Source organism: Glandiceps talaboti, chromosome 13 (genome assembly GCF_964340395.1).
Source record: "Glandiceps talaboti chromosome 13, keGlaTala1.1, whole genome shotgun sequence".
Classification (NCBI taxonomy): Eukaryota; Metazoa; Hemichordata; class Enteropneusta; family Spengelidae; genus Glandiceps; species Glandiceps talaboti.
In genome coordinates this window covers 11,767,525-11,779,744 of record NC_135561.1, presented here as the reverse complement: position 1 = coordinate 11,779,744, position 12,220 = coordinate 11,767,525, and the positions used below count along the sequence as shown (strand labels likewise).

Here is a 12,220-nt window from a genome sequence, read left to right as displayed (position 1 = left end):
GCTGAGTAATAAGCTGCAACACCATTGGCTGTCTGTGACCTTCCTATTAGCATATCATTCATAACATATCATTTTACCAACGCTTATATTTTGTTCAGTACTTTACACAGATCGATTCTTTTTATTTAGTTACCATTTTGAATCGTAAATTGATATTGTCTTTATCTATATTCAAAACAATCTTATAGTTTTATTTCGCAAACAGTGCAAAACCTTGCTGCAAAGGGACCCATTCAGGCCCAAACTCTGAATACAAACTGAACATTACCCACTGTAATTTCGATCAATTTTAGATCGCAACTAAAAATGAACTCTCAAACTATCCAAAAGTAAAAAAAAATGTTTGGGTTAGTTTAATTCGTAAAAGGTTAAGCGTTGATGCTATTAAAGCTTGTGTAAAGTGGGTTTCTTCTGATAAAAACCCTGGGTATGTGGCCTAAAAAATTTGCCGGGTGTTTCGCACGTGATCTCAGCTGGCGGGAAATATGATTTCGCGCGCTTTCACACTTCAAATGTTCAGACGGTCGAATTGATTTGCAGCTGTTAGCAGTTCGGTCATCCTCCACGACGACATCTGTTTAAATCCCCCGGCATCTTTGTCTTTCCACACTTTGTCTTCGCTAAGAAATCACTCAAAAGAGTAGCTCTGATAACATACTTTCGTCATCTGCTGGTAGTTTTTTAATACGATTACCAGTTCGCCCGATATTCCAGACATTTTTATTGTAAACACTTGTGATTCGAATCCCGGTCGACAGCTGAAGGAAGTCCAATATGCCAAGAGGCCAACCCTTGCAAGCAGTTCGTCGCGTTGCTGTGCCAGCCACAATTCCTATTCAGAAAAGACCACCAACTCTAGTAACAGCAAGCTATGGCCAGGTTTCAGAAATTCTCACGGCTCAAGGAATGACCCGTGTGCTCGAATCAGAAGCCCGTAACACAAAAACTTTGCAGCAACAACAAGTCCTTGGTCAAATCGGTTGTACGCCGGACTTCCAAACAAAGGTTACCAAACCCACAGTCGGACGACCTCCTCAGGTATGCAGAATTAAAAAAACTTCTCTCTGCTCATCTTTTTTTTATTTTTTCAAAAAACCGTAATCAAATAATGTCTTTTTAATGCAAACCCCAAATTAATGTAGAAAATAATTTCGAATATGGGACAACAGGATATTATAATTTTATAATTTTGTCTCTAATTTTTTTTTCACTTTCACTTGCAGTTTTCATGATCACGATTAAAATTGCAGAATAACGCTACAATTCGTTTAACTTTTGCTCCGCAAACCAGTCTCTTTAAATTTGTAGTAAACAGTTTGTACAGCGAGAAGGAATTTAAAACTTGCTGCAACATGTCCCTAAATGTGACGCTGGTTTAGCCCTGCTTTTTCGATCTTGGAATTGGTTGTCTTTGTTTGCAGCTGGTTTTGGTTTGCGGTCTTCCTTTCTTTGTTTTGGTAACCAACCGCTTTAGAAAAGGAAGTATTCACACATTTGTATGCATCTTTCAGAAATACCCATTTTATTTTCACAATTTTTCCCTCGGAATTTTGATTCTTGTCGTAACTTGATTATTTAAAGGGTCTGTTCGGACATGCGATAATCTCGCGCGCTATATTTGTTCCAGTGATAAAGATCTGGAGTAATAGCCAACAACTGTTTATGTGACTAGGCCTGGCTGTCATAACTGTGATGTCTCCGCCCATAAGCATCATTTGGCCTGCTTGTTTAGAACTTGTTTCCCGCCGTATGCAAATTAGCAAATTTTCGAAAACAAAGGATTTTTCATTTCTTTTTGTCATCTCAAGATTTTAGAAATAAATAAGTTCCCAGCTAGTAATACTTTTTAACTTCTATAATTTGAAGAGAGGGAGAAATAAGCAATTTTAAACACAACTGCATCAAGTTGCTATGTTACAGTGATGCTGAAGAATTTCAAACCTTAAGAACACAAACTGACAAAGGAATTTGAAATGGGAATGTAATTTTGCTGGCAACCTTTTTGGAAATGTTTCGTAATAGTAATTATTACAAATTGAATTTCAACATACTTGATTCTTTTTTAAGAACATGTGTGTTATTTTGTTGATAGCATGTTAAGAATTTGTTTGTGTGTGGAAATTGATCAATGGAAACTGAAGGATATGAAATTGACAACACTTCTTGTGTAATTAGGACTGAGAAATGAACATGATGTCACCCAAATCAGATCTGGGAGAAGGAGGTACAGAACTGAACTACCATGTTAAAAAATGGAACTACTTCAAATGCAGGAATGGAGGTTAACAAGAATAAAGCCATACATTAGGGGTCATGTATGATTGTACCTTCTGGTTGATCCAAAAAGTGTGCCATGTGCAACCACCATTTTTTTTTCAGTTTTCTCCAAAATTGAAAGTAACATCCTCTAAACAAACTAATCTGCATAAATATAACCAGATGAATCTTCCATTGGTCACATGTTTCTAGGTAAACGTTACAAATTCCTGTTCAATTTCCTGTAACTTATGGGGGGGGGGGGGGGGGGGGGGGCTACATGTAAGAATCTGATTTGAATCTAACCTTTGCTTGTTGAAATTAGCCTAGCTATGTGTCCTGGAATCCTGCTAGCCCTGAAATCTCAAGTCATACCCTAGTAATTTGTAGAACAGGTGACAAACTTTAAACAGGTGAATTAATTACAATGTACACAACCCATTTCTTTGGAGCATAAAGTGTGACCATGTGCTAACTGGAGCAGGAGTTTATTTCACAGCCACAGTCAGGTTTTGTTCTCACAGTATAATTCATGAGGGCCTGTGTACTCTTTCTATCATGCATATTATACATGCCAACAGGGTGCTAAAATGACTGCTTGGAGTTCCTTTCACTTTTGATCTGAAAGAAGAATAGAGTGGCATGGGGTATTTTGTGAGGTCCAATTTACATGTGTTAGTTATGCAGTAACAAGTTGAACAAAACCACACATGTACCTTCTTAAGAAAACATTTCACTGGTTTTATCCCAACATAGATATGTGTTCGCTTTATTCTCTGTCAGCTTGAGGAATACATTTAGAAAATTAGAAAATGTGTGGGTCGTTTCACCACATTTATATATACATGTGTATATATATATATATATATATATATATATATATATATCCTGGAACTTAGGAAGGCATGTTACCATGACAACAAATCCCTGATACCAGAACATTAGTCTATAAGATACAGACATTCGTGCCACGTTATCAGCCAACACTCATCACAGCCTGATAGGGCTAACAACACAACATGTCTATTAGTACATAAGTTGACACTGTTGATTTGAATATTCTTCAAAGGCATTTTGGAGTAAATTGTTTGTTATGACATCAAATAACCTAATTCTACCAAACTGATCATAATAAAGTTGGCCAAGAAGAAAATATTTGAATTTCTACTATTAAATTGTAAAATTTAAACCAAGGACATACAACAGAAAGAGCACAATGATGAAATTCAAACCAACCTAGTGTCATTCCAGTACCCAGTTGGTATGTAAAATTGCAGTAATGCACAGATTATTATGTTTTTTGTATCAGCCTATCAAAACAGAAACCAAATATCTTTAAAATCAATATTGAGGCTTTTTTTTGGCATTTACCCTCTAAAGACTACCAATACCCTCAATTTTAGAAGAAATAGCATCAGTCTACGTATTCACAACAAGAGAGTTGAGAAAATTGTGAAAACCCAAATCTGGGGAGTTAGAGGTTTGAGTGGTACCAGAACATATATAAAAGACATGCTGATAGGCTGCATGCAGGGTATTTGTTCAGAAAGGACAAATCAGGATCCTTCTTGTTCCTAAATGCAAATATATCTCACCCCATCGCAGAAATATTTTATTGAAAACTATTCAAAATCAAATCCAACACCACAGCATTTAAAAAAAAAAAAAATTTCATGTTTTTGGCTATGTTTTTGCAATGATACAGCTGTCAATATGTAGAGAAAATGCTATAATTTTATTGCAAACCTATTTTCATGATCAATACACGTAACTTGTATACACCAAATGAAAAATGGTATAAACATAAACAGTACTTCGTAGTAGAAAATACCATTGCCTACATAGCCACTGAAATAGCATATTTTAGTCATTCACTGCATATAGGTAGACTAATGCTAAGTCAGACATGATTGCATTGCTATTGACAAAGCTTATCCCCTATTACATAACAAAATGCACAAATCCTATAGTAATCATGATAATGTAGCCTCCGATTTATTATGCTAAAATAAATTTCATGATAAATGGTTGGCCTTGGAAAGATCAGCCCATCAATCAATTAATCTGGTTCAGGAATTTCTCAAACCACACACATGCAAACAAACAAACAAACAGACAAAAAGAGTTGAATTGGGTGTTTTTGGTGTCTGGGGTAAATATCTGTCTATGAATTTCGCCACATAGGCTATAATTTGCCCAGTTTGATCCATGCTTTCGTAGCCTTGGATGCTGAACTTTGACATAAGCATGTGAATTTTGATTGGCTGGTTAAATGGGGTCATTTCCTCTTCATTATTGTGGTATGACCCTGGATTGACATCGGGTGTCCTGATAATGTATCTGGTTTTCATAGAACCAAAGAATGTGTGACTTCATATTGGTGTTTTGTAAGTGATTTCCTGCAGTTTGAGTTTGTCGGGGGATTTTTCACGAGGTGGGAATTTCTGCCTGTTTTATTGCAGGATGTGGACTGCTTATTTGCAGGTCATATGTTACCTTATGTGAAACATGCATTAGTCTTTCAAATAATGTTTTTTTGAATCAATAAATATGATCATAACAAAACAATTTTTTGGTACATTGATTCTTCACAGCTTAGCAGGTAATATTGAAAGCGGTTGATGAAGTGATTTACTCAAGAGAAGGTCAACTGGAATGTCTGCATTCTTAAAACATCGTTAAAAAAATCATCTATAATTTTTTCAGGCAAAGAGGAAGCTCGAACTCGATGTAACGGCAGCCATGTTGGATGATGGATTTAAGAGCCCAAGAGGAGGGCGAAAGAAGCCGAAACCTAGTCCCCGGGGTACAGGTAAGGCAGTTCCAAGCTGTTGACTGTTCTGGCTATAAAAATGCATCTTTTGTGATGCATAGCAGAGCATATTTCAGTATGCACATACACACAGTAGGGATTTGACCCTTATTAGAATAAACTCCAGGTTGGCACCTAAACAGGGTTGTTAGAAACGTGGTCTGGGTAACAGGTTAGCAACATCTATACTCCAGTAGAAGGAAATCATGTAATTTTTGTTACCTATAAAAAAAATTTGCAGATATTCATTTTGTACCTTTGGGTCCGGAATAAACACCTGTTTCTTTTCCATGAAATTCTTGATGATAATATTAACTGAGAACATTCACACAAAGAGGATAACAAATTCTAATGAACTGATAAAATTATCATCAGAAATAATTTATAAATTTCAAACAGACAATCTGAAGAAGTACTTAATCATGATACGATTAGAATGAACTTGTTCGGTATTTCTTTATTATTAGGACATATACAATACTGTTTTGCTAGCAGCAATGAATGTTAATGGAGATTTCTATGTTTTCTGAAGATCACAATAGGGTGTCTATTGTGTGTTTGTTTCTGTGTTTTGGTTGGCATGGATAAAAGATATATTTGCATAAACTAAGCCATGCATTGTGTAGGGTATACATGGTTGAATTTAGTCTATAAACATCATTATGTGTAATATTGTTTAATGCTGTTTTAACCGTGTACTAGGGTGGAAAGCATATGGTGTTTTGTTGAAATTCCTAGGAGAGACCACAGGGACTGATATCGTTACAATTTAGAGTTCATTTCATCAGACATCATCAATACTGCATCACACGCATTTGTGTCTTCGACACTACAATATGGGTGGATAGGGCAACTCTTCAGACATGCCAATCCATTCCAAATGAATACAAAATTGTAGGAGTAACGTAACACACTGTTTAGTAGCCTGGTATATTATATGCATGAAGTTTAAGTGTGTAAACATAAAATACCAACACTGCACTGAACAAAGACAACAGAATGACATCATAACTAATGTGACGTCACCCACATATCGTTAAGAATTCATATGACTACAGATTTCAGTACCTTTAGTGCTGACAATGTGTTCCATAGAGGGCAGGGCTGGAAATTAACAGTAGTCCCATACCCATGGACTACCAATTCTGGTCATGGGGCTACCATATAATTTACAGCTGATAGGCCACTCAGGCTACCACTGATTGTGTGATGATGGATGGAATGATTTACGGACATGAAAGTATTTTAATCATACAAATAGAGGAACTATGTTTTCAGTTCAGGAATATCGAACTACAGGTCACCATCCTTGGGCTACCAATTTCTGAAACTGGTAGCCTACTAGTACTAGGACTGCCAAAGAAAATGTTAATTTCGAGCCCTGGAGGGTCTGTGGTTACATTGTGGAGGGACTATGGTTATATGTAGTTTGTTTTCATTTGTGTGTTTGTGTTTATTGATCCAAGTATCAAGATGATGGTACTGCCTGTTTCATTATTAGTGTTCACTGGCTCTGTTTGATAGAAGCAAGCACAAACCAATAAGGAAGTATTTGTGACTGTGTATGCAAAACATTGCCCAACCAGACAGCAAAGTCTCTTGGCGAAAAACAAAGAACATGACTACCTTGCAGTATACCATAACTTATCAAAAATTGTCAATAATTTTTTTTTTTCATACAGCACGGTCACCAACAGAGAGGACGAGATACGACACCTCCCTGGGTCTACTAACGAAGAAGTTTGTAGGCTTACTACGCAGTGCTCCTGAGGGTGTTTTAGATTTAAATTATGCAGCTGAAGTTTTAGAAGTCCAAAAGAGACGCATCTATGACATCACAAATGTCTTAGAAGGAATTAATTTAATTGCCAAGAAATCAAAAAATAATATAGAATGGAAGTAAGTCTGGTTTTATTTTTTTTTCTCAATGCGTTTAAGTTTTTTCATTCGTACTGTTTTTATCATGTATTATATTATTATTTGCTTTTAATTTTTTTTCAAAAGTTCTTTTTTTTTCAAAACATTTGAACCCATTTCATTCAACGACTCTTGTATTTCCTAGATAGTAGATACATTATTAAAATCAAAGAAGAATTGCTGTGAGAAATAATATAGTTATATTTTATTTCTGTTGTATGAGTTTATATTACATTTAAAAAATCTGTATTTGTTTCCCTTTTTGGGGTAAGCCTTGTGGCAGTGTGTCATCTAAGCCAATTTGACATGCTGCTGACGCACACAATTTCTAGTGACACACTAAAATTTGGTGTTCCCCGATCTCTTATTATGTGGTGACTTTACAAGAAATGCTAGAAATGCTAGTTTTTATCATTTTCACTCACAACAACAAAATTTGGGTGTCATTAGAGGGCACTCTGCCTAGTGGAGAGTTCTTTACATCCAAACATAATAGTACATAAGAAACATGAAATTGAATCTGATTGGCAGACAGTTTAATGACCCTTGTAGGTTAGTTGAAGTCCACTCCAGTGAATCTTAAATCGTGAGAACTGCCGAGAGTGCTTTTGTTCGGTTGACATTCAGCATTGCCATCCTTTTGTTCTCATTGATTGCTGACCCCTATGGTCTCACTACTGCACATCACACCACTCCATGTGGGCTTTGTTCGTTTATCGTCTACCTGGGGACTCTGTGATATATCACTTCCTGTATCAAGGGACCACTTTAAAAAAAGTAACTCAGTCACCAGCCAGCCAAAAAAGTAGGACAGTCTACTGACCCTGGTTCTCTGTCCTTGGCTACATATTGACGAGTTGAAAACAAACAGCAGTTCGTTTTAGTCAAGACAATACTTGAAGTCTGGGGTCCCTAATTGTGTGTAATTAATGATATGCAAATTAATATTAATGTGAACAACTGAAATGAATGAAGCATTGTAACAGAATGAATTTACTTTGTCTGGAAAAATAAAAGAAAATGCTCTCTTTTTTTTCCAGAGGGTCAGGGAATTCGTTAGCCTCAAATAACAAAGAGGGCAGTATAAGTGCAGACACTGTTGATTTGCATTCAGGTAAGATATTCACAGAAATCTGTTAAACCCCAATGTTTGATGCCCATGGCCTTTTTTATTACTTTGTTATTGATGGAGTCATAAAGCTCCACTGCCAAGATAACACTAATGCGAGAACCTGGGATTGAAACCTTGGCCTTTAAACTTCGATGTTTGAATCCCATGGTGTCAGATTAGTGTCATCTTATCAGTGGAGTTGGAAAAATTAAATGGGGTCATTCTTTTGTTTAGAACCATGTTTTTGTATACTAGTAGTTTTGTATACCAGACAAGTGCGATATTGGTGACTAGTGCATTTTAGATGTTATTCCCCAATATTTTTCTTCGTTCAGCCAAGGAAAATGTGACTGACCTAAGGGGCCTTGTCACTATGAGTTGTAGTGACAACACATAGGTCACAACTATTTTTCCAGCTGAATGAAGGAAAATATTGGGGAATAACATAATTATACCAGTGCGAGTAATATTTTTAAAAAATCAGGGAAAGTAATGGTAATTTTGACCATTTTGACTCATATTTTGTACACGGCAAAACTAGTGACATAAACACACGTTGTTGTGACGTAAAACGACCTGGGTGTATATTCAATATTTATGGCTTATGTTTGATGTAATACTTCACATGGTAGCGTTTTCTCAGGTGTCCATCAAATTGACGTTAATATGGTTTCTGTTTTCTTTTCTTTCAGAATTAGTAGATTTAGAAGCCAAAGAAAACCGACTAGATGACTTAATCAAGAGTTGTACACTGCAGTTGAAAATGTTAACAGAAGATGTTGGCAATGGCAGATATCCTTTCTATATTATAATACATATATGATTTGTACACACTAAGTGTTAGTCAATGTTTAGAATTTGGGGGTAGGGGTGGGGTGGCTCTATCTCCATGAGTAACTGTGCATACCTAGAACCCCAACAATGAATGAACTGTTTTCAAAGTTTTTGGTTGTTTTTTTTTTGTTTTTTTGGTTTTTTTGGGGGGGTGATGATGCTGGGCTTATTAACCCCTTCTCGTACCACTTCATCATAAAAAAGTACACCCTTTCTTGTACTGTGGAGTCATGATGGGTGAATGGTTAGCGTGACCGGCTTGGAATCTACAGGTTGCAGGTTCGAGCCCCGTCGCTGCCTGCTGTTTGTTTCTGAGTGGCTAAAGTCCTTGGGCAAGATTTGAACCACGACTGTGCCTCAGTCAACCCAGCTGTATAACTGGGGACCTGGTAGGATGTAGGTTGCAATGTGAAGGCTTTAATCCTATGCGCTTAAATGGCTGCAATGGATTGTATGCTCCCCGGGGAGTTGAGGAAGACTAAAGGGCCGTTGTGCTGTTCTGATCCGAGCCAGGGGTAATAATTGTAAAGCGCTTTGAGCACGGAGTGGGAAAGCGCTATATAAGAAACCAACATTATTAACATTATTATTATTACTTGGTGACATTGATTGAAAACTCTCCTTTTGTGCAAACCCTCCCTGGAGAGCTGTCTAGCCCCTTATATATTTATATATGGGTTGAAATATTCTTCTGACATTAATTGTCATTTCTAGGGCATCAAAGCCAATTAAAAATATATTTCTGATTTTGAAAGTATCCCCAACACGTTCATGTCTGCTCGTTTTTTCCTTCCTAACCATACACCCTCCACCATCATTTTCGAGGTATTATTTATAAATGTGGAATTATATTTTGAAAGTAAGCCTGCTTGGTAATAAATTGATTGATGTGTATGTTTGCACCTTAACCGTTCTTACGCATGCCTACGTTACCTACCAAGACATCAGAGGAATCAAAAGTTTTAATGAACAAACAGTTATTGCAATCAAGGCACCACCAGAAACAAGACTTGAAGTGCCTGACCCAACAGAGGTAAGAATAATGTCATGTATAACATATTGATTTCATATAGCCTTCAGTGATTGGCTCAGATCACATCACATGGGATGGTCAAGTACCCTTAATTTGCATACAGAGGGCACTTATTTTCCCTAGGGTCCTATTTCTAATGTCACAGGAGTCTTATTTGTGATTTGCATTGACCACAGAAAGAATATGTGCCTGAAAATGTGACATGTTATAAAACACTTATTGCCTGGCCTTATTTGGGCACTAGTAGATGTCATATTACCCTTTGTGCTGTTATGTACATGTATGTAAAAACTATTATCCTTGGCGTGTAGCCTTGGGAGAAAGAGTTGCTATGCAACAGTCCTCAGGGTAATAGACATCTACTAGAGCCCTCATAACTGGGCAATAAGCTAAATATCAGTCAACATACAAGAGAGGTACATGCTGACAGATACATGGTTGCTGCTGATGCAACCAGATTAAAATGTGATCAAGAAGAAGGCTTGATTTGCTTTACTTACTGTATTTCAAATCTACTGTACTTGTCCTGTATGTTGTATTTTGTTTATTATACCTCAGGAGGTATTTGGAAAGTTTGTGTGGTGTAATATCATAAATTTAAAGGAAAAAAAAGATGTTTGATTTCCCCGTCTATATTTTCAGTGTTTGTATGTGGAAAGAGGATGTAATTTCTCTATACTGTGTACATAATTAAATAAGTTGTTTTAAAACATAGATAGATTCTTCTGACCTCAGCTTCATATCAACCAGTCCCTAATAAAACATGCCACTGCTGTTTGTCTTGTTGTAGAGTATTCAAATCTGGCTGAAAAGTACAAAGGGACCGATAGAAGTCTATCTATGTCCTGAGGAGGCTCGTTCTGACAATGACAGTAGCAGCATTGCTTCCTCATCGGAATCAGAATCAACAAGTTCCTCACCCAATAGCTTCAAAGGTAAGTTTGAATTCACCATTTTGATACTTGACATTTGTGTGACCCTGGAGGTTAACTTCCTCATTGGAATCATAATCAATAAGTTCCTCTCCTCACCTAGCAGTTCTGCCACTTTCATGACCTGTCTGTGATGACGGAAGTTTACATCCAGGCATTTCTAGAGGTACATGAATGAATGCTGATGAAAATGTCAAGTTTTTTGTTCATATTTTACAGATTTCGTTAAAAACATGTACCTCTATTTGAGCAACTGGATTGCCACCTCCATTATGTACAAATCTGTCATGTCTTGGCATTTCATTGTTGTCAGTCAGCTGATGGGCTATTCTGATTTGTCAAATACAAAGTATAAAGGGGGAATTTGAAGTGAGAGCCAGAGCTCAAAACAAGCATTGGACTCAGTGGAATGCATGAGTGTGGGTCCTGCATTGTATCTGAGCCGACTCAGTGTGGATGGCAACATGCCCAGTTTCATAGATGTTTTTTTTTTTGCTGTCTCTTGTACAGGTGACCCCCCACTGAAATCAGCTACCATAGACGAGGACGACATATCACCTCTGAGTTTAGAACGAACCCTACTTCTACAGACGGAGGACCAGCACACAAGTAGTGATGATATTGATATGCCATTTGTACAGTTGTCTCCGCCAATCATGGAGGACGATTACCCGTTTTCTCTGGCTGAACACGAAGGTCTGATGGACTTGTTTGATGCCTATGATCTATGGGGGAGTGCTGATAACACATCTACAACCACCTCAGGAATTAGTGCTACCACGGCAACATTATCAGCTGCCAAACATCACTAGGGTGACTTTTTGTCCCTTGGAATCTGATGAAAACTTTGTGGGAGAACGTGGAGATTTTTAAAAAAAAAATTCAAGGGATGCAATGTTGGATAGACAATTACTTTCCCAACTGTGAAGGTTGTAGAGGTTTTCCATAGTAGTGTTGTCATAGCAACATTATCAACTGCCAAGCATCACAAGGAAGATTTTTATACCTTGTTATCTGACGAAGTATTATAACGAGGGGCAACTCTTTCCAAAGAAGGGTCGTTATGTTATGTTGGCTGGACGTCTTACTTCCCAGCAGTGTACATGAAGGTTATTCCAAAAGTGGCCCCACAGTGTATCCGACTCCAAATTCTACTCGGTTTGGAAGCACACATCAATATATTTGTGTTTGGTGCTATGCAGGCTGATGAAGTTCAGTGATTGAAAATGTGCTTATAAGGGAATGAATTTATACTGTTGTAAAACCCGGTCTTTTTAGGGGTAGGAATATAAAGAAGATATACACCCTTCAGTATACAGCTATAA

General features: G+C 37.1%; 1 protein-coding gene across 1 annotated transcript; it reads left to right on the top strand.

Annotated features, from left to right (window-relative positions):
* The first annotated feature begins 774 nt into the window (after positions 1-774).
* Positions 775-11,707, top strand: LOC144444243 (transcription factor E2F3-like). The gene is made up of 8 exons (XM_078133657.1): positions 775-1,038; positions 4,963-5,068; positions 6,751-6,967; positions 8,026-8,099; positions 8,789-8,888; positions 9,849-9,963; positions 10,754-10,898; positions 11,406-11,707. The coding sequence occupies exons 1-8, from the start codon at positions 775-777 to the stop codon at positions 11,705-11,707; spliced, it is 1,323 nt and encodes a 440-aa protein (XP_077989783.1).
* Positions 11,708-12,220: the final 513 nt, after the last annotated feature.

Bases quoted from the DNA above. Each gene is read 5' to 3' on its own strand.
- LOC144444243 (XM_078133657.1), top strand. From the start codon at position 775: ATGCCAAGAGGCCAACCCTTGCAAGCAGTTCGTCGCGTTGCTGTGCCA. The intron at 1,039-4,962 runs GTATGCAGAATT...TAATTTTTTCAG, and splicing joins CAGTCGGACGACCTCCTCAG to GCAAAGAGGAAGCTCGAACT. The intron at 8,889-9,848 runs ATATCCTTTCTA...AACCGTTCTTAC, and splicing joins GAAGATGTTGGCAATGGCAG to GCATGCCTACGTTACCTACC.